Source organism: Hippocampus bargibanti, linkage group LG09 (assembly GCF_051943395.1).
Source record: "Hippocampus bargibanti isolate YZ-2025 linkage group LG09, ASM5194339v1, whole genome shotgun sequence".
In the NCBI taxonomy this organism is placed as follows: Eukaryota; Metazoa; Chordata; class Actinopteri; order Syngnathiformes; family Syngnathidae; genus Hippocampus; species Hippocampus bargibanti.
Genome location: NC_142742.1, coordinates 14,784,804 through 14,812,798, shown reverse-complemented (window position 1 = coordinate 14,812,798; position 27,995 = coordinate 14,784,804). Strand labels below are relative to the sequence as shown.

General features: G+C 40.5%; 1 protein-coding gene across 4 annotated transcripts; it reads left to right on the top strand.

The window, feature by feature from the left end:
- The first annotated feature begins 12 nt into the window (after positions 1 to 12).
- On the top strand, positions 13 to 27,970 carry LOC148893759 (filamin-A-interacting protein 1-like). Of its 4 annotated transcripts, XM_089004225.1 has the most exons (7): positions 13 to 196; positions 12,326 to 12,422; positions 12,510 to 12,614; positions 13,183 to 13,356; positions 13,445 to 13,623; positions 22,016 to 24,779; positions 27,275 to 27,970. In XM_089004225.1, exons 2-7 carry the CDS (start codon positions 12,333 to 12,335, stop codon positions 27,455 to 27,457), a joined length of 3,495 nt encoding a protein of 1,164 aa, XP_088860351.1. In that variant the 5' UTR covers positions 13 to 196; positions 12,326 to 12,332; the 3' UTR covers positions 27,458 to 27,970. The 4 variants fall into 4 exon arrangements, with proteins under 4 accessions (XP_088860351.1, XP_088860350.1, XP_088860353.1 ...); XM_089004224.1 differs by having other exon boundaries at positions 12,326 to 12,614; XM_089004227.1 differs by lacking the exon at positions 13 to 196 and having other exon boundaries at positions 12,356 to 12,422; positions 12,505 to 12,614.
- Positions 27,971 to 27,995: the final 25 nt, after the last annotated feature.

Genomic DNA, 27,995 nt, shown 5'->3' with positions numbered 1-27,995 from the left:
AGGGTGGGAAGATTCAGCGCTCCATTATAACTTTCTTCTCATGAACGGAGCAAGGGGATTGTTCTTCGCACTGCTGAAATGCCAGTACGACCACAGAATATCACAAGTGGATATTTGTGGATGCTTAACTTGCCTACATTACCAGGATTACAAACGAGAGGCCACCACCAACTAAACCTGGTTGACAACACGACAGGTAACTAATTTCCCCCCTTTATTTGTGCTGAACAAACTGTTTTGGTCCTCCTGTCAGATTGAAAAAGACTGTTAGGAGGTTGTCAGCCGTAGCCCTGATTTAAGTCAGCCAAGTATACTTTTTACTCTATGAAAGAACAAAGTTTCCTTTCAATGAGATGCTCATTTAGATTTCTCACAAATTGTTCACTCATGACTGTACCACTAGAGTTTCACCATTGTTGTTGTAAATGACGAGTAGTTAGTCATGAATAAAATATCTTGGGTGAAATACATTTCATCGTAATACATGAATGTGACCATTGAGTTAGTGTTTGCATGTGGGCAGAAACCCAACTGACATCGAAGGATGACAGCACAGAGTCATGAGAGTGAAGTCATATAAGGACTATTGATATTCACAGGATCATTTGCAAACTGATAAGAAAAAAAGTGTAAAAGTTAACCACTGTCAATATTAAAACGAGGCAAATGGTCTCTCTTAACTTCAATGACAAAGAATCGAAGTTGAACTGGAAGGTGAGTTGTTTTGAAGACGTACGTCACACATCTCACATTTAAACAATTTGAATTGTCAGACAAGTGTAAAAAGGAGTTCGCCGCCTTAAAACCACTGAACAGTCCACCTTAACTATGAGGACTAGTGACGTCATTTACTTTCATGACACTGGACTTTTACTGCCTTAAATGTGAGACTGCTTAAATCATCTTCTACTTTGCAGCAAACAAAGAAAAAGCAAAAGGGTTGTGTTTCCCGCTTGACTGATTGACGATAGAAAAACACACACCACATTTCCTCCAGCGTACGTGCTATAATAATGTGAAAATAAATTCCATTTCATCGGCATGAGGTCATCATCCTGTTGGAGGACACACTTGGGCTCAGCCGCGACCCTCAATCCAAGTGTCATCATAGTGGATATGGTATACTATACCACAACAATATACCAAAAAGTAAACCTGAAATATTCCACATTGCCAGCATTGAATTCCATAATCAGATATATTTGGTCAAGTTGCAAGAAGCCGTGCACAACTTTATTTTTCCTGATACTCATTCTTGACCTTGTGGCATCGTACCCCCTATAGCTGATGTGGTATCTATGACACAAAGAGAACCAGTGGCAATGGAATAATAATAATAATAATAATAATAATAATAATAATAATAATAATAATAATAATAATAATCTCATCTCATCTTCCGTACTGCTTATTCCTCATTAGGGTCGCGGGGGTTGCTGGAGCTTATCCCAGCTGTCTTCAGGCATTAGGCGGGGGACACCCTGAATTGGTTGCCAGCCAATTGCAGGGCACACAAAGACGTACAACAGTCACTCTCACACTCACGCCTAGGGACAATTTGGAGTGGTCAATCTGCCTGCCATGCATGTTTTTGGAGTGTGGGAGGAAACCGGAGGACCCGGAGAAAACCCACGCGGGTGCGGGGAGAACATGCAAACTCCACACAGGGAGGCCGGACCGGGACGCGAACCGGCGACCTCTGCACTGTGAAGCCGGTGTGCTAACCACTCGACTACCGCCAAATAATAATAATAATAATAATAATAATAATAATAATAATAATAATACATTTCATTTATAAGCGCCTTTCAAAACTCTCAAGGACACTTTACAGTCACATGATATTTTTCTGCAGGTGAGCAGCGGCAGCCATACGGCCAGCGTTCACTCAACCCGGAATGCCCATGAATATTGCTTTGTGCTTATTTTAGCTCACTCTGCGTGCATTTTGGCCACTTTAAAAACATTTGTTCCTGAATCTAGTGCAATTATTGGTGGGGAAAAGAATAAGAGTGACTTTCAATCTTTCTAATGTTACAGTACATGTTTTACAAGATTTAGTTCATTATTTGAACTGTTAGAGGTAAAGTTTCCTAATTTATTGTAACTAAGCAAGACTAAGGACGTGACTGAAACATTTGAAAAAACATTACTGGTATACCCTTTTTAAAAAAGTAAAATACCTGATATGACATCTTTTATTTATGAAACCTACTATAATGATAGCATACAAAAAAATAATCTTTTTAAAACACTCATCTGACGTTCATACAGGCGATGTGATTGTGAATGATTGTCTGATTTGATACGTGCCCCGTGATTGAGTGATGATCAGTCCAGAGTGTGGTCCATCTTTCTCACAAAGGCAACCGCGAAACACTACAACACTATGCAATCCTGAACACTCTGATTTGTAGAAAATGGAAGGGCGGATGGAAGACAACGTATTAAATAAGCCAAAAAGATATTGAAAATGAGGTTCTTTTGTTTGTTTTTTATATCTGCTCCAGAAAAAGACCATGTCGAGGCGATGGAGGACATTGGGCCACTTATTCTGACTGACATTCACAACGCGTTTATAGTCTTGTAAAGTGTTTCTGGTTTTTCAGAATCAGAATCAGAATCATCTTTATTGCCAAGTATGTAGGACACACAAGGAATTTGTTTCCGGTAGAACACGCTGCACTAGTATCGTTGTCAAAAAAACTGCTAAGTGGCACTATACAGTTCCATTTTGGCTACTGTTGAAAGAGTTCAAAGAGTTAATGGCTTGGGGGAAGAAGCTGTTTAAATGTCTGCTGGATTTGGTGCGCATGGATCGGTAGCGCCTGCCTGAGGGGAGTAGCTGGAAAAGGTGGTGGGCAGGGTGCGGAGGGTCCAGTAGGATTTTCCGCGCCCTAGTTTGGATTCTTGCAGTGTGCAAGTCCTCGAGAGTGGGTAGGGCAGTGCCAATGATTTTTTCCGCCGTCCTAACTGTCCGTTGAAGTCGGATTTTGTCCATTTTTGTGGCGGCCCCGAACCAAACGGTGATGGAAGAACACAGGATGGATTCGATGACAGCCGTGTAGAAATGTTTGCAGCACCTCCTGTGGCAGGCCATGCTTCTTTAGCAGCCTCAGGAAGTACATTCTCTGTTGGGCCTTTTTCAGGATAGAGTTGGTGTTGACCTCCCACTTCATGTCCTGGGAGACTGTGATTCCCAGGAACTTGAAGGTCTCAACGGTTGACACCAGGCAGTTGGATAGTGTGAGGGGTAGCTGTGGTGATGGATGTTTCCTGAAGTCCACCATCATCTCAACTGTCTTGAGCGTGTTCAGCTCCAGGTTGTGACGGCTGCACCAGAGCTCCAGCTGCTCCACTTGTTGTGGTTATTATTGACTTTCTAAACTCCAACACACAAAATAACGAATAAAGCTCTGCTGTGAGAATTACAACTTTAAATAAAGTTTGATACGTGCCCCGTGATTGAGTCACGTCACTTCCTCACTTTACATATGTCACTACCTCACTTTACATATGTCACTGCCTCACTTTCCAGACGACACTACCTCACTTTACATACAGAAATTACATGTATTGTTTGTTGTCAATTGTATGTCTTTTTTAGCCACGTTATAAGTGCCTTGCATGTCTTGCACGCTGGGTCCGAGAGGACATTAATTTCATCTGTGCTGTATGTCATGCATATTAGCATATTTGACAATAAAGCTGACTTTGACTTTGACTTTGACTAAAGCTGGGAAGAATGTGCTCTGCTTTTCGTAGTTCTTGACACATTTACAGTACTATGGGAACTTGATCTGATGCATGCCCTTTTGTGATGAAATTTTTAAAATCGTACTGCATTCATTATTCGTTGTATTCATTTTTCATTATTTCAACTTCATGCTTGTTGACGCAAGATACCTGCTGTAGCTAAGGATTGATTCACTCACTTGGCATTCCACATACTGTACAGCTTGATTGCATCACACATAGCTTTCAAGAGGCATGATGTAGTTTTGTTGATACACATTTTTTGTAATCATTTCGGTGTACAACTTTTATCTGGGAAAAAATTGAGAACCGATCTTACAAAGACCATTTTGGCTCAAATCCAGTTGGTCTAAACTGCTGGTAGCCAACGACTGTTATTGTCATATCAAACCAGCAAAAGTAAACCTCAATTGTATATTTCTTTTTATCGCTGCGTATGGTCGGATTGATAAAAGCATGTGCGGTGAGCTGTCTGCATTTCCGCTTGTGTTAGCGGTTTTTTTTATCATTTCAAATAGCAGCTATCAGCCAGGGTTGACAGGTATTTTACTTAATAACAAATACAAGAAACAGCAAAATAGTTATCTTTCCATATCAGAAATGGCTTGACATTGACAAAGATATCGGTGTCATGAATGGGTCGGCGCATGAACTGAAGTATCCAATAAAACTGCCGGCACTATCGGCGTCTACTCTCTCAGTCTGTCAGGTTTCATCAACACCTGTCGCAGACACATGTGCAGCAGTTAGACAAATAGCCACTGCAGTTGAATTCCAAAAATGCAGTTTAGAAACATTTGGATGTTTCACAGATCACAAGATGGTATTCATAACTCACTTTGTTTTTGTGTGTGTTTTTTTTGTTTTAAATAAAAGCCCTTGAAGCTCAACGAACATTTAATATCTTCTCCATATAATTTGATCCGGAATGGCGAAGTGGTAAAACGCACTGACTAATAATATTGGATTAGCCGCTCAATGGTTCCTAATAATGTCAAATGATTTTCTAAATCCGACAACTGGAGGTTTGCGCATCTTTGCAAGCACACTGATAACTAGTTGCACCCTGTATCTACCCGGAAAGGATCAAAATTGTGCTGGAGGAAGTCGATTACATAATGGAGTCGCGATGACATTCGATAATTTGTGGAATGCCGCAGGGGACACTATTAGTGGGAAAATACTAGTTTGCGTATTTCATTCGTCTTTGCCAGCTGATTTTAAGTGAGAGGCAAGGTACACCATATGAACTGTATGTGATGGGAAAAAATGTACATATTAAGTGCAACATGGAGGTCACTGAAGGTCATGGAATAAACTGTGACGGACTGCAGTATCCACTTCAGTCTGTTTGTTCAGAATGTAGTCACACTGACAATACATGCTCAATATCATCACTTCTGAACACGGAATTCAACCAGTCAGAGCATCTGCAAAAACGAGTTCAGAAAAATACTGTGCATGAACAGATCAGATCAGAATCATCTTTATTGCCAATTATGACGAACATACAAGGAATTTGTTTCCGGTCAAAAACGTTGCACTCGTACAATCATCAAAACACTGCTACACTATACAGTTCTATTTGGGTTACTGTTTGAAGAGTTAATGGCTTGGGGGAAGAAGCTGTTTAAATGTCTGCTGGATTTGGTGCGCATGGATCGGTAGCGCCTGCCTGAGAGGAGTAGCTGGAAAAGGTGGTGGGCAGGGTGCGGAGGGTCCAGTAGGATTGTCCGTGCCCTTGTTTGGATTCTTGCAGTGTGCAAGTCCTCAAGAGTGGGTAGGGTTGTGCCAATGATTTTTTCCGCCGCCCTAAGTGTCTGCTGAAGTCGGATTTTGTCCATTTTTGTGGCAGCCCCGAACCAGATCTAAGTAGGACCAACAATTAGGCTGTAAATCTGGCTGATATTTCTAAATTTCTTCCTCCATCGCCATGTAAATGATGCCACAATTTTATTGCAGATACTCAATTTGTTTCTTGTCCACTCTTTGTCATATGACCTATCAATGGTGAAATCATGTTTTTAACGTGAAAATCTCAAAGGAATACAGTGCATCACAGTTGCTCAGGGCTCAGGTAAAGACCAATCATGTCTCATCTGTTTTCTGAATTTCATCACGTGACCTTTGAAAGATGATAAAAGATGAGCCATATTGCCAAGCAGAAAAGGGGCATTGTGAAAGCCGTTTGTCATTTTCTTAGCTCTTCAAAACAAATTGATGACCACATTCTCCACAACATAAGGCACACCTAACAGCATTCCATTTTCTCAAAAGCATACAGTGCGACTTTGAATCCGATCGGCCTCATGTATGGTGTTACAGTCTCTTTCTGTTCCCCATTGAGGTGTTTCCCTGTTAGTGTTCATATGCACAGTACCACTCATTATTAGCAGGAACAGGATTGTCAGCAGAGTAAATGAACATAGTGACAGCAGTTATGTTGGAAACACTGAGTTTCCGCTGGCTTGGTTCTCTAGCCTGGTCTGGTCGTTCTCAGCATATTCAGTACAGAACTGTCCGCTCGGCAAAACTCAACGATTTGAGCTCTAATAAGAAAAGGATATTAAGTCTATTGTACTCCTTTATCCTTAATGTATTTTGACAGAAAGTTCTCAAAGAACATTAACGTTAAGATTGCGAAAGATTGTGAAATTTGCTTTCGACAGAGTCAAATTAATTACTGGAATTATTATTTTCATGCAGGTCCAAACAGAAACAACAATATGCGCCGCTGTATTAAAAAAAAATAAAAATAATAATGTCCAAGGTTACGTCTCGATCATTGACATTGGCTCGCTTAAGAGTACTGGCTGGATTCATATTTTCTGAGATCATGATTCCTCCTTGATGAAGGTGAGTCATGCAGTAAATCGGCTGCACTAGCTCATATGCATGATGGCTGCAAGGACTCATAAACATTGATAGGACTGAAGGCAAATGTTCAATGTTTGTGATCTCATTCACATTCTTAATGCAATAATTCCAATTCCAATAATTATACAGTTTGGTAAATAAATAAAAATATACGCAGACATTTGGCATTTTAAAGTGATTTATATGAATTATATTTGCAACTTGAACAGCTTGCATACCAAATGAGAATTTTCCTACAACACGGCAGTTACATAAAATCTGGCCTGTAAGGTCACTGGTCATCTACACTGGAAGGTCCTGTCCCTCAATATGGTAGAACATACTACTGCTTTGTACCGCTGAACAGGAACAGGCTAGCCAAGTTTTCATTAAGAGTTGGACTGATTTGAAATGCCTACTTGACAGCAGACACAGAATCAAACATCAAATGTGAAAATCTTGGCTGGTTTTGTCTCTCATTTTAAGTTGAAATGAACCCCTGAGCTTTTTACAGTTATTTTTCGGCAATTGATGGCCGCCGTCAGCACAAAATCCCAGGACTGATTTTTTTTTCCTAATACCTTCCTGATGGATGTGGTTTAAGCATTAGTGTCTGTTTTAGAGAAAGAACGACAGCCATCCATCCATCCATTTTCTGATCTGCTTGTCCTCACAAGGGTCGTGGCTGGGTGCTGGACCCTATCCCAGCCGTCTTCGGGCAGTAGACAGGGAACATCCTGAACTGGTTGCCAGCCAAAGACCCTCCCTGTGGTGGGGTACTCCAGCTTTTACCAACATTCCAGAAATATGAAGGGCAAGTTAATCAAAGACTCAAAATTATTGAATTCAAGTTCAAGGAAAATCTATAATTTATGGATGGATGGATGGATGGATGGATGGATGGATGGATGGATGGATGGATGGATGGATGGATGGAAAAATTATCACTGTACCCAAGGCTGACTGAGAGAAAAACATGGTTTTGGAATACCTAACTGTTATGCCAGAAATGAAAGCAAATATATAGTATTGTTCCATTTAACAGCTTTATAGCCTTTTCAGATAAAAGGAGGATTGTGTTTAACAGGAAGTTGGTTTACCTCTGAAAGCTGACAACTGACTACCGAATCTATATTTTCCTCTCCAATAAAAGAAATACCACAACAACAAAAATGAGCATGTTCATGTTAATTGTTTACAATACCTTATGCATGCAGTCTCTATTTACTCACCCCTCGATTGAAACTGGTTTTTATATTTGATACTTTGAGTTAAAGAAAAAAAAAAGAACGGCGACCAAATTTAGACCAAAGATAAAAGTCATGTAGCAACCATTGGTGGTATCCACCCACTGACCACTGACATACTTTATAGTTTTTTTTTCTTCTTTGGAATGAGGCACTATAAATACTTCTTAGTCTGTCTAACGTGACAGCTGGACTTGCCATGAGTTGCATTTAAGTTCCCATTTTAAATTTAAGCTTTGTTTGTGGCCTCTCTGGCTCTCCCGTATGATATTACACTTCATCATGTATGATGTCAAACAATCAGTAATGTTATGAATGTGTGGGATAAGTAGTTTGGTCATGACCAAAAGATCTTAAATTGACTAAAGCCTAATTGTCTGACCTAATTGTCTTTTTATTCTCTATTAAGACAACTGGGAGTGTTTCATGCCAGACTGGAATGTGGGGCACGTGACTTTGGAATCTCCATTTGTTGCTGAGGAGAATTTGATACGTTTAAGGTGTCAATGACCAGGCAAGGTGGTTCAAACAGGAAAGGCATTGAAGTAGTGGCAATTTCGTGACATTTTTAGGTGACCCTAATGAAGACTTGTCAAAGAAAAAATTGTCATCAAACTTAACATTTCTGTTCAAACGGACCTTATAAGGGGGTTTGTTTTCAGACATGTGCATGTGTGCGCAGGGTGCACATTTCATTTATATTCCAGGGCAAGTGTATTTTACCATGTTTGGGAATTTGACAGACCACACTGCACCATGGTTGGCGTTCCGGCAGAGCGAGCGCATTTTCTTTTACATGACACCAGCCCACCTGAATGTTTGGTGACAGAAATTAGACCAGCTAAAAATAGCACGATTTTGGTGACTGATTTTTCCACTGACATGTGTGGTGGATGTCACCGTATTACATTCCTAATTATGATAAGTGTGCATTGAAACATCTGAATCAGGTACAGGCAACTTAAATGATGGACAAGCCGGGGGTGCAATTTTTGATCAGCCCACTTGGGAGGCCGCAAAGGACCGCATACACCAAACACCCATGCACATAGTGCTTTACATTAGACGTATTTGCATTGAACAGAAAAAGTAGAGCTCTTAATGTGAAGGAAGAAAATTGTGGTAAACACACAAAGCATTCAGAAATACCGTTATATTCACCATATTCATCATGCTCTGTTGAACCATTAAAGGACAACCAACGCCTCCGGACAAGTTGTGTCCATAATTTGTAAAATCACTTCAAATGACTTCTACTGAGCGTGTTTTACAAAGATTCCACAGCATATAGCTATATTTTACGTTTTGAGACTCGCGCTGAGTGAATGTTTTCGAGCTGATGACGATGCCTGACATGACGTCACGTCGGGAACGCCCATGACCGAGAAAGCGATACACAATGCATTTTGGGTACTTTGTTTGGTCTGAATACTTCGTGCTGATCCGTATTGATGGCGAAATTAGAAGGAAAACACATAAATAACTTGCATGTTCTCCCCGAACCCGCGTGGGTTTTCTCCGGGTCCTCCGGTTTCCTCCCACACTCCAAAAACATGCATGGCAGGCAGATTGACCACTCCAAATTGTCCCTAGGTGTGAGTGTGAGAGTGACTGTTGTACGTCTTTGTGTGCCCTGCAATTGGCTGGCAACCAAAACCCCCGCCTCGTGCCCGAAGACAGCTGAGATAGGCTCCAGCAACCCCCGCGACCCTAATGAGGAATAAGCGGTACGGAAGATGAGATGAGAGATGAGACACATACATAACACAATGGTGAATCGTAGTGTGTTGCACCAAGACTACTATTTGATATGAGTTGAAACAAATTCCCCGCATACAAATCAGCCCATATCCAACCGAGCTTGGGCGCCATCTTGTGCATTTTCTGGGACGCTACATTGGAATTCTGATGGCTCAAATTGATATGCAAGTACTTCTTTAATCGATTGCAAACATTTATTATTTCCTCTTCAGAACTATTTGAATCATATTCATAACTGGATGATCAGAGTTACAGAGTAACAAGAAAGAATCATCTCCGAATCTGAAGCCATTGTTTTGATTCGAGAGCAAGGCGAAGATGACCTGCCGTGACATCACGAACAAGGGGCGGGACCTTCTGAAACTTGCAATTTCTGGGGTCATTTTGAAGTAGTTTTGGGACACTTTAACTCATTCTTATTGGTGTTTTGCATTTGACTAAAAATATCAGCCTGTGTGTTTTGGGTATTTTAGATGCTATAAAATGTTTTTCTGATGTCATTTAGGAAACAAAAAAATGGTGTCAGTTGGCCCTTGGGAGTGGCCCTCCAACATGAGAGCAACAGATACTGTACTATAGTAGTGTAGGGGTTATCATTGCATTAGTCCACTATTTAAAAATAAATCTCTGAACTCCCTATCGTGTCACCACTATTCACAGCATCACACATGCTTCATTACTACTGCTGAGTCGAACAAGCTTTTAAACTGTCAGGACATTTGTGCTGTCTCATTCAAACAGTGGTGGGTTGTGGATTTTCATCGCTAGGCCTTCAGTCGTGCTACTTCTGAATCAATCCAGACTGAAAAAAGTGTGATGTGATTTACTATAAGTCCACTAGAGGGTACCATTAGCCAGGAAATGCCTTTCTTAATGATGTCCATTTTTTCTTGAAAAGTCCGTCTTGAAATTGGCATTAACAGTAAATCACCAACTACTGTAAATCTATTTCTTCTCCTCCTTCAGCCATTGTGGGTTGACAAAACTGCTATAAAATCAACACAATATATTTGCTTATGCAGCTCGCTACCGATTCAGTGTGCTAGCTCTGGCCAGTATGCTCTTGGGCTAGTCATACTATGAATGACTGGTAACGAGCCAATTATCGTTTGCAAAACCTCTGACGTTGCCCAGGTTTGCGAGCAGGCCCTGCGCCTCACCAACTTGAAATCTGATTGGTTAAAACAACAAACATTAGTTTAGGCAACGGAGTCATTGACAACACATTTAATGCGACAGGGCCCACAGAACTGACTTTGAAGGCGTACGGGCAGATTTCTGACCCTGGTAACAAATCAGAATCAGAAAGCCTTTAATAGTCCCACAATGGGGACATTTGCAATCCGCAGCAGCAATTTCAAAGGGGATGTGGAGGTGAAAAGATAAAAACAAAGTATTCTCAGCATCATAGAAATGTCAGAGGACTGAAATGTATAACTGTGCAAAAATATTTCATAAAGAACTGTACATAAGGCAAGTAGAAAAAGCCCATTTGATATATGAAACTGTATTGAGTCAATATTGGTTGAAATATGATTGTTTAAATGCTTACATTACAAAAACACACATCTGGAAGCAGCGCAACAGGGGAAAAGCAATGAAAGGAAGCTAAAAAACAATTTGGAATTATGAATTCATGGTCAGAATATAATTAACATCAGTCTGTGATTCCGACACTTTTAGGCCCTGTACGGGACCCCAAAAATTAGTTACGTACTTACCTGTAGCAAGTAATGAAATTAACCAAGTATAGCACCCCCAGAAGTAGGATGAGGCATGCATATCAATTGTGATTTTGTCCTGGTTCTTGATCTTTTCCCTTTGAACTGAGAGATATACTGTATGACAGAATATCTTGTATTCTTCTGCCAAGCAGCAAAACTTTCTCGGTTTCTCCCGAGTCAGAATCTTTAACAGAAAAGCACTTGCCGATGCGTATATTTGTAAATGCAATTCCATCAGTCCTCAGACATATTGTTCTCTATTTACCATTCAGCACTGCATCCCCAGTTGCAATACTGTGCTTTTGAAGATATTTGCATGTGTGTCACATTTTGAAATACATGCTCAGAAATTCTGCATTGTCTGATGAAGCTTTCTTGGTGCTTCAACATCCAATTGAGAGTTCGAAAGAATATTACTAGTCTCAAGGACAGGTCGAGATTAGAAACACAAATGCATGCATACAAGAGAAAAAAACACACACACTCCCATTTGGATGAACCACCGTGTGTGTTGAAGAACGAACCCACTATACAGGTGAGTCACAGTTTTCATACAGACACTCTCTATCATGCTAAGAGTCATACTGCATCTAGTATAACTTCATTAATGATGCAAAATCAGCCTTAGAAAAAAGCTGTGTATGTTGATTGATGTCTGATAAGGACTTTCATATTGGCGGCATGATGACCAAGTGGTGAGCACATCATCTTTAAGTATGCCAGCATCCTTATGCATTGCAAAAACATTCACGTTCGTGTCACTGACGATTTGAACTTTCTCATAGGTGTGAATATGAATGTGCATGACTATCCCCACAATTGATAGTGGACAATTTTGGGCATATATACAGCGTCAAAAACTGATTGGATAGAGCACAACCCAAGCAAAAAAAGGGAAAAATGGAAGGGCGTATTTGCATAAACTCTAATTCATCGTCATGTCGTATTACTGTACCTGTCTTTTTTCCATCTTTGGCCCAGGAGGGAGATGAGATCCAAAAGCAGTGAGTTGGCACTGCCAAACGATGTGGTGCTCGGGGTTGCACAGGATGACCAGGACATCAGCTGTGAGCAGGATGTGTGTATTGCTGTGACAAATATGAAGGGCAAAGTTCAGCATCATGACGGTGAAGATAACATGGAGGTGATATTTGACAAAGAGCAGACACAGATGGACTCTACGACTGGAGAAAAAGAAGGTGCTGCTGTCATGAACCTGTCTCAACAGGATCTGCTCAAACTGCTGGGGATCATGGAAGGGGAGATTCAGGTGGGTCTTTGAGATCCTATCTAACCCGCAGACAGCATTTCACTGGAAAAATAATTCATTTAGGTTACTTTTATTCCATATCTGTACATAATTTGCCTGTGAGCAAAGGAGCACACAGTCAATTTCAGATACACATCATAGAGTGTGAGTGGAAATATATAATACACAAATCTCCGACCGAAGTTGATCGAGACCACCCCCTTGTGGTTAAGGATAATTCTTCCCCAAGCTTAACCCATTCCCTGCCAGACGATGTGCAAATGTGTGACCACTCCAGTGCCAGGGTTTTTCTCATTTTGACTCAAATTGCAGGACCTACAGAATATTGAGTTTAGACTACATAAACATTCAATGCAGCTCTCTTCTTTCATCAGAAAAAAAAGTTTATTTCAATTTTACCTAGTTGTAGAGTTATAATAATAATAATAATAATAATAATAATAGTAAACCCATTCTTTATGAGAGAAATACCAAATTACAGCAAGCCAAAATAATTTTATCATTTCCTGCTGTGATATTTTTGTATGCACTCCTTGTTGCAGTACTCTTTTTATATGTGTGCCTGCAGGCAAGAGAAGATATTATTGGCATGCTAAAATCCAACCAAACTCCTCAAGTAGCCAGTGTATCAGTAAACACCCGAGGAGCAGGTAGCTCGGCCCTCCAGGCCCTGCAGAGGGATTGCCTCATTACCGACACCCCACCACACTTCCACAGTGTCTACCAAAAGCCGATGATTGAGGTCAGTTACAGCAAATTGTTGCAGAATTGATTGTCACATCTTTTTAAACGAGCACATCTTGTGCCTAGTTAATCATGCTCTTTTGCAGCTGGAACGCCTGCAGGAGAAGCATAGGGAAACCTACAGTCGGATGCTGGGACAATTGCTGCTTGCTGAAAAGTGCCACCGTCACACTGTCCATGAGCTGGACAGTGAGAAGCGCAAACATGTCGATTACATGAACAAAAGTGATGACTTTACCAATCTCCTTGAGCAAGAGAGAGAAAGGTGAGGAAAGACACATTTTATATACCATATTTTTCCGGTGTAGAAGGCGCACCCAAAAGCCCTGATTTTCTTCAAAACATATGCAGGTGCGCTTTATATGTCAGGTAATATTGAGCCACAACAGGTCTCGCAAACAATGTCAGCAGGCACCGACTCCATTTTTCCCTGTAGAAGTAGTGCGTAACCTCAGCCTCTACTCTTATAATAAAAATACTAATAATACATTTTATTTTCAAGCGCCTTTCAAAGCTCTCAAGGACACTTTACAGTCACAGCCAAACATAGAGAAAAAAAAACAGATACGATAATAAATACAATACAATTATGAATAGAAACAAGAGATAAAGCTACACAGACAATGTGATTTTAAATAGGTGCGCCTTACGATGTGGTGTGCCTTATATTCGGAAAACTTTGATATTTCTATATATTTGGAAAGGTTTTATATATATATATATATATATATATATATATATATATATATATATATATATATATATATATATATATATATATATATATATATATATATATATATAAGGTATATATATATATATATAAAGGTTTTATATATATATATATATTATATATATTGGATTGGATTGGATTGGATTGGATATGCCTTTATTAGTCTCACAGTGGAGAAATTTACATTTCACAGCAGCAAATATATATAAATATATATATATATATATATAAATATATATATATATATATATATATATATATATATATATATATATATATATATATATATATATATATAAGGTTATATATATATATATATAAAGGTTTTATATATATATATATATAGTATAAAATGTTAGAAAGTACTACTGAAGAGGTAAGCAGAGTGGAAACTTCAGATGTGCAAGGTGTGTGGTTCTCCCTCGAAGGGAATAAGGGCTATACAAAATAGAAACACAATCATGAGTCGATTACATCACCCCTAGAATGATGTCATCCCAAAGCTTGTGACCTTTCCCTTTTTGGTCATGAGGGAAACTGCAACTGGTGTGTGAGACAGCGGGAGGGGTACCGTACAGCACGGGTATTCCATCATGTGGACATAGAGAGCCTCACAAAGATCAAATAAAACAAACTGAGCCACTGTTAATGATAATTAAATTACTCACTAGAATAGATGAAGGGGTGTAATAGGCAGTTTCTTTGCTCACGGAAAATGTGTTCATATTCTGTATTGAAAATGTATCGTGAATTGGTATGGAGCTTTAGTTTAACAAGTGCATGGTCAAACTATTGCCATTAAAATATGCTGCAGATTTTACAAAATGTATAATGAGCACATTCATTCAACTGTAAAATGGCTGTTAAAAAAGAATATGCATTCGGTGCATGAAGTTGTAAAAGATGGCAAGACAACTTGTTTCAAGACTTTATGTATTTCACTTAATTACATAGTATAATGTAATATAATGCAGTTATGAAGAATAAAAAGAACCACTCACGGAACAAAATTATAAAAACAATAAAACATACTTCCAACAGTTGAACAATCATATCCACAAGTATACATTGCTATCATTAATCTGATGGATATTAGTGTGAAATCCTAGCATGATGGTCACATGAGACATTTTTGGACTCACAATAATGTGTGCAATACTTATAATGTCCACGCAATTAATGTGTGACAATTTGATTTGCCCCCAGAGGGACAACTCTGTTGTCTTCAACCAGAAGACGAAAAATGAGTCCCAAATCAACAATTTCCTCAAAGCAAATAATTTATGTTGACCTTTTAATCTGTCTCCCCTGCAGCAAATGCTTGCATGAATGAGAATCGCAAGCACATCCGAGAGAATAATCTTCACCTTACAGTCAAGAGGCAGTGACAAGCGATCTTTGCTTAAGTGGTAGTGACTTCAGTCGATCCAAGTCACTGTTTAGATGTCAGAAGTCTCAGCTGCACTTTAGAGATGAAAGTTAGTTCTGGCATTAGACATGTATGGCTAAAGAATAGAAAAGAAGTTAAACAAGGTGATCTTTATGTGGATGTGCTTTTTTATGCATATGCTTGTACCTTGCCATAATTTGTGGATATCAAACGGCAAATATGTGGGATTTGTCACATATTCCATTTGATGACACGTGTCATCCTTACAAGGGTCGTGGACATGATGTAGATTATCCCATCAGATTATCCTGGCGGTAGACTGGGGATAACCTGAACTGGTCGCAGGGCACACAGATGAATAACCATTCTCACTTACTGTACATAACCACATAGGGACAATTTAGAGTGTTTCATTAGCCTGCCATGCATGTTTTAGGAACAAAACAACAACAATAACTAAACTGTAAAAGTGATTTGTTCATTCTAAACACACAAAAATGTCTGTGAAAATGAATTGACAAAGCTATGTTACCATCTGTAATTTACACTAATATATAATATTGGTGGAGCAACATGACATCCATCACGTGAAAACAAACACATGCTTCGAATTTGTAATTAAGAAAGTGGCTTGAAAGCAGCTGTTCGAAGAAAAAAAACTACCTCAGAATTTTCACAATTCAATAATAATAATAAGAGAGTAAGAAAAAAAATCACCATATAAATGAATTTGCTGTATAATTTTCAGTCAATATTTTCTAATTGGATGTTGCTGCATCAGAAACGATGTGATTATCAGGATATATAAAAGTCCAATCCTGTGCATCACCATAGACTCATACAAATGGAGTGTCATAATCATTTTTTTTTGTCTTTCTGAGTCTTCACCCAAAAAAAGTTCTGTATCTGTTTCGCTCACGGCATGGAAACCGTCACTAATCCAATTTGTCCACAAGGGGAACTCCAGTGAACTATCACTCCTGTTTCCTTAGTGCAGGGGTGGGCAAACTTTTTGACTCGCGGGCCGCATTGGGTTCTAAAATTTGACAGAGGGGCCGGGCCAGGAGCATTTGGAGGGAATGTTTGGGCCGGAAATACTAAACCTAAAGCAATACGTCTGTGTAAGCTCTCAGTCGTACAGGAGTGGTCCATCGATGAGAAGGTTTCTTCAGCCGTCATCTGTACAAAGTTGAAGGTTTCGGACGTTTCGCCTCCTATCCAAGAGGCTTCGTCAGCAAACTAAAGTCTGACTGGTCGTATCGGACCTATTCATATATCCCTAATGTCCAGCCATGGCGGCGCCGGACACAGCTATGATAGGTCCCTACTCTCAGGTTGGGGGGAGCAGAGTACCACTCCCTGTGGCCCCACTGATTGTTCCTACATTCCTGACTAACGACCCCACCCCCACTCCCACCGGACGAAGCTTCTTGGATAGGAGGCGAAACGTCCAAAACCTTCAAATTTGTACAGACGACGGCTGAAGAAACCTTCTCATCGATAAACCTAAAGCATTAACGGACAACCGACGCCTCCGGACAAGTTATGTCCATAATTTGTAAAATCACTTCAAATTACTTTGACTGAGCGTATTTTACAAAGATTCCACAGCATATAGCTATAGTTTATGTTTTAAGACTTGCGCTGAATATTCATAAAGTCTTGTTTTCGAGTTGATGACGATCCCCATGTGACGTCACGTTTGGACCGCCCCTGACCGAGAAAGCGACACAATGCATTTTGTGGTACTTTGTTTAGTCTGAAAACTTTGTGTTGATCCGTGTAGATAGCGAAATTAGAAGGAAAACACATAAATAACACGATGGTGAATCGTGTGTTGCACCAAGACAACTATTTGATATTCGCTGACACAAATTCCCAGCTGACAAATCAGCCCATTTCCAATGGAGCTTGGGCGCCATCTGCTGCATTTTCTGGATGCTACATTGCTGTCATTGACGGCTCGAATTGATATGGGAGGACTCCTTTAATCAATTGCAAACATTTATGATTTCCTCTTCAGAACTATCTGAATCATATTCATAACAGCATGAGTAACAAGAAAGCATCTTCTCTGAATCTGAAGCCATTGTTTTGATTCTCGAGCAAGGCAAGACGTCTTGGCGTGACCTCACGAACAAGGGGGTGCTACTGGCCATTTCCGGATTCATTTTGAAGTCATTTTTATTGGTGTTTTTCATTTAACTAAAAATATCAGCCTGCCTGTTTTGGGTATTTTAGATGCTATAAAACGTTTTTCTGATGTCAGTGGGAAACAAAAAAAATGGTGCCGGTTCTCCTTTAAATGTAGTGTGTACAAACCTCATAGCACAGTAAGTACACTCCAACCCAATTTATTAACTGTCTTTCAAATGTGAAAAATATCCCTGATCAGTTAATAAATTTGTCTGAAGGAATATGCAACATATGGCGTTTACATACTATTTCGCAGATACTTGGAGGAAGAAATGGAAATAGATTAAAATAACATATGCACTGTGATTTATCACGATTGTATCTGTTTTTAATAAGTTTACATCGAAGGGGCAAAGTTAAAGAAATCAACATTTATTGAAAAATGGAATCACTTTCAACATTCAAAACATATTATTACACAACGAAATATTCAAGCTCAATAATACCTACTTGTGTTAAATTCCGCCAAATCATAGATGGTTTGTACTGACCGCGCGCTCAACAAACTCCTCTCAGACGCCCTCGCCTTCACGCGCAAACAATACACGTGTACCGTCGCCGAGCACACAAACATAGACTACCTGCAGATGAAATTTGCATACTCAGCATGGCAGCCAATCAGAAGCCTGCTTCTTTCTTCCGGACTTTCGCAAGCGTTCTAAGGTCGTGCATTTGCATATCATTTTCCAAAATAGGTGCACAGAACCTCAGCCCAGAAGAAAGATTCAAAAGAAGCTAACAACATATGTGACGCTACAAAACGTAAATTTAATAATAATAATTATTATTTATTATTTATTTATTATTTATTTCAAGCGCCTTTCAAAACACCCAAGGACACTTTACAATAAAAACAATAAAACAAAGCACATAACAATAAAACCATAAGTAAAATGATACATAATAAAATAGCAGATAGAGCTAGACATTGAAAGCAATTTTAAACAAGTGGGTTTTGAGGTGAGCCTTGAAATTAGGGAGGGAGTCAATATTACAGATGTTGGGTGGAAGAGAATTCCAGAGTTTGGGAGCAGAGCGGCTGAAAGCTCTGCATCCCATCGTGGTGAGACGGGCAGAGGGCACATAGAGGTGAAGGGAGGATGAGGATCTGAGGGACCGAGAGGGAACAGAGATTTGAAGCAGGTCAGAAAGATAGGGAGGGGCAAGGTTATGGGTGGCTTTGAATGTAAACAGAAGTACAGTAAAGTCTCGTTATATCGATATCGGATATATCGATAGTCCCGGTTATATCGATACTATTTCTATGCACACACGGAGAAAATTACATGCAAACAGGGTCGGATATATCGATAGTCCCGGTTATATCGATATTTTTTCGGACTCCCTTGAATATCGATATAACGAGACTTTACTGTATTTTGAATTCGATACGATGTTTAACAGGTAGCCAGTGGAGTTGTTGGAGGACAGGGGTGATGTGGTGAAAGGAGGGGGTTCTAGTGATGATCCGGGCTGAAGAATTTTGGACGAGTTGGAGTTTATGGAGAAATTTCTGATTGATACCGAAGAGAAGTGCGTTGCAATAATCGATGCGGGAGGTGACGAGACTGTGGATAAGGATAGCAGTGTTGTGAGGGGTGAGCGAGGGACGGAGACGGTTAATATTACGGAGGTGGAAATAAGCAGACAGAGTTATGTTATTTATATGGGACTGAAAAGATAGTGAGCTATCGAGGATGACACCCAGGCTCTTGACCTGAGGGGAGGGGGACACGGTTGAACTGTCAATGGTGAGAGAGAAACTGTTAGTTTTGTGAAGGGTGGATTTGGTACCGACAAGGAGAAGTTCGGTTTTTTCACTGTTAAGCTTGAGAAAGTTATGGGAAAGCCAGGATTTAATTTCTGAGAGGCAAAGTGAGAGGGATGAAGGTGGAAGAGAGGCGTCGGGTTTGCTGGAGAGGTAGAGTTGGGTGTCATCCGCGAAGCAGAGAAAGTGAATGCCAAACTTACGGAAAATATTGCCAAGAGGAAGTAGGTAGATAATAAAGAGAAGTGGCCCCAGGACAGACCCTTGAGGCACACCAGAGGACACAGGAGCGGACCGTGAGGTGAACGAGTTGATTTGGATGAATTGTGAGCGATCAGAGAGATAGGAATGAAACCAGCGGAGTGAGGTATGTGTGATGCCGAGGGTGGAAAGTCTGTCGAGCAGGATAGGGTGGGAAATGGTGTCAAAGGCTGAGGTCAGGTCGAGAAGGATGAGGATGGAGAGTGAACCGTCATCGGCTGCCATAAAAAGATCATTCAACATTAAACCGTGACTGTAAACTGTACGTGAGACTTATGAAAGGGACTTAGTGGCTTGTAGCAAGCAATGCAAACGTTGCATTGTGCACCATGATGACAAATGACTACTGCAGCGAAATCAACACTGTAGATTTATTGTACATTATACTCTTTCATAAATGCCACAGTTTCAGTGCAGATCAAACAGACACACTTCCCCTTGAATTCTTTGAAGAAATATTCACTCTCCCACCGTTCCTGCACTCACTTTCTACCTTTCGCTTCTTTGGTTCTCTCATGTTTAGTAACGGGTAAATTTCTTCTGGGATTGGCCTTTTTGGTGGAGCAACTGCCTTGATCAACAGTAGCTCCCCCTGGTGTTAAAACTTAGAAGTGCGGGCAAAATTTGAAGTGCGGGCCATATTCCATTCTGTTTATAAAATTTCTTGCGGGCCAATTAAAAATGGACTGTGGGCCGCAGTTGGCCCGCGGGCCGTAATTTGGACACCACTGCCTTAGTGTATTCCCTTTAAGTGTCAGAAAATGGGAAAATCCTCAAATGAACTTGAATGAAGAATTACAGACTTTGTGATGCTTTATGCAGTAAGACCTAAACTGTCTGGAAAATTGTTTGGACTGGCCTTCACCCAAACATGCCAGTATTGCATGGAAAAAAAGGAAAATTGGGGGAGTTTTGCAGAGCGTTCCTTCTGTGGCCAAAATCCCACCCCTTCCACAGTCCAAAGTAGAGCACACAGTCTCTCTCATTTCTTACACACACACACACACACACACACACACACACACACACACACACACACACGCACACACACACACACACACACACACACACGCACACGCACACGCACACGCACACGCGCACGCGGACACGCACACGACCACTCGCACACGCACACACACGCGCACGCACACACGCACACGTAGACATGCACACGAGCACGCGCGCGCACACACACACGCACACGCGCGCGCGCGCACGCACACACACACACACACACACACACACACACACACACACACACACACACACACACACACACACACACACACACACACACACACACTACTGCCTTATAAGGATGAGCTAACACTGCGCACCAGAGGTCTGATGGATCCGCACTGTAGCAATTCATCTTTCACGGTACTTAAGCATGCTTGAGAGGTTAAAAAGGATCATTTGCGGAAAATTATACCATAGCAACTTCCAAATTGGATTTTGGTATCACAGTAATTATGCCCGTGTGTTGCTTATTGAACAACAGTGGTAAGTTCTGATTATGTTATTTTTCTGATTACATTTAGATTTAATGATGCATTGAAACACGAAATTCATTTGGAATAGAATAGTTGTTTAAGGACTGTAATTTGGTGTTTTATGCATTGCAAACGTCATGCAATATTTGCTAGTGCAATATTTGTAGTTGTGCAGAGGGACAACGTGCAATCATGCATTCTGTTTTGCATGTATTTTGGGGGAGTAGCATGAATGAACATTAGCGGACAAGAAAGTAGATGATAGAAGACTAAAGGGCGAAAGGATAAAGAACACCAGTTTGTGTGTTCATCTTTATTCTAATTTGGGAGGAAGGAAGTACTTTGGGAGACCTGGATCTAAGATTTAACTACGGTTTTGGCACTTTTTTTTCCTGAGTAATTACTCGCTTTCTGTGGATTGTGATTGAGGTATATCAAATTGTATGCTAGTTTCTTTCCTCTTCCTTTCATAATTTTGCTGCTTTTAATTGTGAATTTCTCCATTGTGAGACAAATAAATGTTATTTAATCTAATCTGATCTAATCTAATCTAATCTGAACAATATGAAAATAAAGTAATAATAATAAGTATTATTATCATTATGATTATTGTTGATGCTGTTGTTATATTCACAATTAGTTGGGAAATTACCACCATTACCAAGATGACTGTTCTCTGCTCAAACAATATATTATTGAATACAAATGATTTGTATTTGTGTATTACAGTAATTATTGCAGAACATGGCAATTAACTTGGATTTATTACATCCTTAAATACTACACAACTTTGATTTTTCCTATTCTCACTTTTAGATTGAAGAGGTTGCTTGACAATGAAAAAGCCTACCAGGTAAAAAAGGAGAAGGAGCATTCTAAACACCTGGCCAAGGTGCAAGAGGAGCTGGTGAAATTAAAATCCTTTGCCCTGATGTTGGTCAATGAGCGCCAACAACACCTGGAGCAAATGGACCAACAGACTCAGCGAATCCAGGAACTGAGCCAGCAGCTTGAGCAGCAGAGGAAGATACTAAGTAAAGCCAGGGAGCGTGCTCAGGAAGATGCCTGCAAGGTCCTGACCTTAGAGGCAGAGCTGAAAGAAAAAAATGTCACATTCGCACAGCAGCATGAAGAGCAGAACACTAAGCTTGCCAGTCAAGAGCTCCTCAACAGTCAACTCGAGTCAAAAATTCAGGGGCTTTTGCGTACAGTCGATGAGATAGAGGAGAGCAACAAAGCCTTGAGGAAATCAGAAGAGGAACTGCAGGAAATGGAGGGCATAACTGGCAAAGAAAATTGTGCAAACTCTAACTTAATTACAGAGTTAGAAAATTTAAAGAAGCGAGTGCTGGAAATGGAAGGAAACGATGAGGAGATCACCCGAACTGAAAATCAGTGCAAGGAGCTCAGGAAAAAGCTACACGAGGACAATAACAAAAGTAGAGAAATTCGGGTCCAGGTGGACAAACTCCAGAAGAGAATGATAGAGTTGGAGAAACTTGAAGGTTCCTTTCACAGCAGTAAAATCGAATCTGCTCAGTTGTACGCTGCATTAGAAAGAGAGAAGGGCCTGACCAAAGAGCTCTCCGGGGAAGTTGTGACGCTTAAGGTCAGAATGAAAGAGCTTGAATCATCTGAACTCAAGTTAGAAAAGTCTGAGCTTACCCTCAATGACGAATTAGGTAAACTAAAGTCATTGACTGTAGCTTTAATGGAGGAACGAAAGACTTTGATGGAAAGAGTGGCGGAAGATGAAAAGAAAAAAGAAGATTTAAGTAAAATGGTCAAAGATGAGCAGAGTAAGGTTATGGAGGTAACTGAAAAATTGATAGAAGAAAGTAAAAAACTCCTAAAGTTGAAATCGGAAATGGAAACACAAGTTGATAGTTTGGTGACAGAAAAAAGGGACCTTAACAACAAGCTCACATATGAAACTGATAAAACAAAGGATCTGCTTTCAAAGGTCAACCAAATGAAAAAGAGACTGGATGCTTTGGAGCAAGCAGAAAGACTGCCTGCAAACAAATCAATCAAATGCGAGCAAGGGAAACCACCTGAGGCTTTAAAAAGAGATGACAATAAAATTCAAGAGCTAACCTTTGAGATTGAGCACCTAAGAAATCGCCTCAAACAACTTGAAGTGGTTGAAGGAGATCTAATCAAAACTGAGGATCAATATGACATTTTGGAGAAAAGGTTCATAACAGAACAAGACAAAGCCAATATACTTTCCCAGCAAGTTGAGGCCATGAGGAGTCAGATCGCTCGGAACAAAGCAATTGAGAAAGGAGAAGAGGACAGCCAGGAGGAAAACTTGCGGCAACAATACAAGAGAGAGGAGGCCAAGACCAAAGAGATGCAGGCAGATGTTGTAGCTCTAAAGGAAAAGATACATGAACTGATGCTGAAGGAGGACCAGCTTTCGCAACTGCAAGTCGATTACTCCGTCCTACAGCAGCGATTTTTTGAAGAGGAAGAAAAAGCCAAGAGCATGGGTACTGAGGTTCGCCATTTGACCAAAGAACTGGAGATTGCAAAGCGTCACAGTCGTGCACTAAGGCCCAGTTTGAATGGAAGGAGAATGGTTGACGTTGCTGTCACATCAACTGGAGTACAGACAGAAGCATTGTCCATTGGGCCAACAGAGGAAGATACCCCAGCTGGTTTTATCAGGAAGTCTGTTCAAGAAGAGAATCACATCATGAACAATTTAAGGCAGAAGAGCTTGAAGAAGCCAATGGTAAAGATAGGTGGCATTGAACGCCCCCCTGGAAGTGATCTCAGTATAAAGAAATCCTGGATTCCTTGGATGAGGAAGAAAGACACAAACTCTCATGAGACCACAAGTGGGAATCCAAACGTGACAATGGCCCACAAGCAAGGGCAGCCGCTACGCATACGAGTGACACCAGACCACCAAAACAATACGGCGACCCTTGAAATCAGTACCACTGCACCTGAGGATGTTTTCTCAACATCAGGTCCACAAAATGCAAACCTATCACAACCAAAGTCCAGAATTACAATCATTCCAACACACCCTGCAACAGTTAGGAGCAAGTCCACCAACGGCCATCAGGGTCCAGGAAGAACCAAATCTCCAGTAACCATCACAACTATTTCTAGAGCCAAGTCCCCAGATAGCAGCCAAGCTGGCTCTTCTGCGTCAGGAAGGCCAACGTCTCCTATCACCATCATGTCAGTTAGCACCACGGCAGTGCCTGACGCCTCTGATTCCCCTGAACCCCAAGAGATGACCATGGGTCGGGCTGTGTTCAAGGTTACCCCTGAAAAGCAAATGGTCCCAGTACCAGTAACGAAGGGTCACAATCACACAAGCATCATCACCACCACTGAAGACAACAAGATCCATATTCATCTAGGTAATAGTCTGACCCCAAAGATGGTAGTCAGGCCAGTGTCTACTGTAACTGAGGGGAAAGAGCTCACCTTGTCAACTGGGACAGTGTTGCGATCCCCTCGCCAAATTACCACTACCCGGACCACACAGAACAAAGTGATGAGCTCCATTATGATTTCCCCAGTTGCATCAAACACTACCAGATCGACGCAAAGCATGGTACGTTTTTCTCAGACTCATTACACCAGAACAGTAAAATGATATTCAGTGGAATGCAAAGGTCCCAATGCCGGTGGTTGTATTCCTCATTCACGGCAGTCATTTTGTACAGTAAATGGAACAAAAAGTCACTTGTATTCATGGGTCCCTCATACTGTATTTTGATACGGATATACATTAAAGGACAACCGACGTCTCCGGACAAGTTGTGTCCATAATTTGTAAAATGGCTTCAAATGACTTCTACTGAGCGTATTTTACAAAGATTCCACCACATGTAGCTATATTTTACGTTTTAAGACTCGCGCTGAATATTCAGAAAGTCTTGTTTTTGAGTTGGTGACGAGTCCGGACGTGACGTCACTGAAGGAACGCCACCGACCGAAAAAAAGACACATTGTAGCAGTCCTTCCATCACGTCAATGTATTTTGCAGTACTTGTTTGGTCTGAAAACCTCGTGTTTCACCAAAAAGCCGCCAGAAGAGGGCGACCAAGCTCCATGGAAGGAATTTATCAGCCTGTGGAAACGGGCTGATTAATTCCTCAGAGGAGCTTGGACGCCAATTTCTGCCTCTTTTTGGGTGATACATTTCCCCCAATGTTGCCTCAAAATGGAACGGAATAAATTCCTTAATCGATTGCAAACGTATGCTTTCCTCTTCAGAACTATTTGAATCATATTCATAGCTGGATGTGTAACAAGAAAGCATATTCTATGAATCTGAAGCCATTGTTTTGATTCTCCAGTAATGCAAGACGTCTTGGCGTGATGTCACGAACTGGAGGCGGGACTTTCTGAAAATGTCCAATTCGCAGCTCAATTTCTTGCAGATTTTGGACACTTTAAGTCATTTTTATTGGTGTTTTGCATTTGAATAAAAATATCATACTGCAGGGCGGCCCAGTAGTCGAGTGGTTAGCACACCAACTTCACAGTGCAGAGGTCGCCGGTTCGCGTCCCGGTCCGGCCTCCCTGTGTGGAGTTTGCATGTTCTCCCCGGACCCGCGTGGGTTTTCTCCGGGTCCTCCGGTTTCCTCCCACACTCCAAAAACATGCATGGCAGGCAGATTGACCACTCCAAATTGGTGTGAGTGCGAGAGTGACTGTTGTATGTCTTTGTGTGCCCTGCGATTGGCTGGCTGGCAACCAATTCAGGGTGTCCTCCGCCTTGTGCCCGAAGACAGCTGAGATAGGCTCCAGCAACCCCCGCGACCCTAATGAGGAATAAGCGGTACGGAAAATGAGATGAGATGAGATGTCATACTGCGTGTGTTGGGTATTTTAGATGCTATAAAACATTTTTCTGATGTCAGTTAATAAACAAAAAACTGATGTCGGTTGTCCTTTAAGGTACATATACTATACAGCTATGTACGTATTGCTATACAAATTTGGTTGAATTCACAGCCCAGAATTTAAATCCAACAGTTCATTGCCTTCAAGAGACCAGGAATTCGCCTGCTAAATAACAAAGATAAAAAAAAAAACGTACATTCAAACACATTATGACCATCTGAACAATGTGACATATTGTACATATACAGTATACTGCAAAAGCCATATCAAATATTCTGTCTTTACAACGGTAATGAATCCTTGAATGACAGTCACTGATGTGGTCATTTAGCAAAACGGACAAGTATTAACATTTGATTGCCTTAAACCTCATTCAAATGAGCAATGGTTTCAATAAAGATCAATATCTTCTGCAAGTAGTCACCATCTTGTGGCTTGTTGAACTGCTTATAACAACAAAGCTCATGTGCTTTTCAAAAGACCCTTGTGTCGTAGTGGCCTTCTTTACATATTCGCCCTCCAAACATATGGAAATTGTGTTCTGTATTGCGCCTGAAATCATTTCAAAGAAAAAAACAAGATGAATTCTGGGGAAAGTAGTCAAACATTATGAATTAAAAACAATTAGTAAAAAATACAGATCAGTAAATAACATTCAGATGTTATTTGTGTGTATTTCTGTGTGGAATGAAGACCTTCAGAACCAAATGGCGTTGCTGTTTCAGTGGACCTTATGATATCCTCTGTGTGACTCAGATTACTAGCGTGACAAAAAAGGCCCGAAGGGCTGGCCTCAGCACGGCAGAGCTAATGATGTGGCAGTTTGCCACCCTGCTACAGGCATGCTGCAATTTATATTTGTTTCACAGTGTTTACATTCACAAACAGATTCACGTGGCTCAGTGCCCCCTGGTTGACAAAAAACAGCCTTGTAGCAATAACAACACACAGAAACCATACCCGGATAACTGGATTGTGAATGAAAGAATGAATAAATATTTGCATTTTCATTCTGTTTCTGTCTAGTGATTTAAACTGTTTAGAAGTTTTCAATTCCACTTTTTTTTTTCTTTTTTAAAACAAATTACTCTTCGTTTCCAATCAATTACCAACTGCTTTCATTCTCCTGCCTGAGAAACTGTACTCTCTCTCTCTCTGTCTTTTTTTCTGATTTTCTGTCCCTCTATTGTTAAACAGTGTGGGCACGATTCCCAGGCCCCTCGTACAGGACTGACCCGCATCCCAATGTCCAAGGGCCTGAAAACAGGGAAGACATCGCTTGGTTCCATGGGCATAACGAGTGGAGTGAAAGCAGAGTCGCGTGCTGAGAGTCAATCTATGAGAATAGAATTGAAGAAATCAGTTGTAAATGGACATTAATTCTCTTTGGCCACCCCTGAAGGGAAAAGCCAAAAGGAAAAGAAGAGGAGGAGTTGTAAATGGCATTACTTATCAAAATGGAGGAAAAGGCTGATTAACAAACCAAAACACTCTTTGGTGCTAGAGACAATTATGCCTTAAAAAATCAAAAGACAAGTGTGTGATGCAAATTAGATTTGATTTAAAGCATTGTATTTATGAAAAAAAAAACGTTTTATTTCCCTCTAATATGTCACATATACTTGTTATTTACATTACTTAAACTTATACAGAGGAAAAGGGTCAAACCACCGCTACGAATAGCTCATTGTGTCACATATCAGAAAAAAAATCAGTTGTATGCAGTCTATTTTTAATGGGGTTTGTATGTGAATTGTCTGTAAACATTTTTATTAAACATATTTTGAATAAAACAAAAGTCAAAGTCTTCATAGTCATTGGAAGAAAATAGCACAAAACTAATGTTTGTCTTTGATACACAGTTTCATCATTGCAAGCTGAATCAAGTTGTCTTCTGGAACATGTATTGTATTTATAA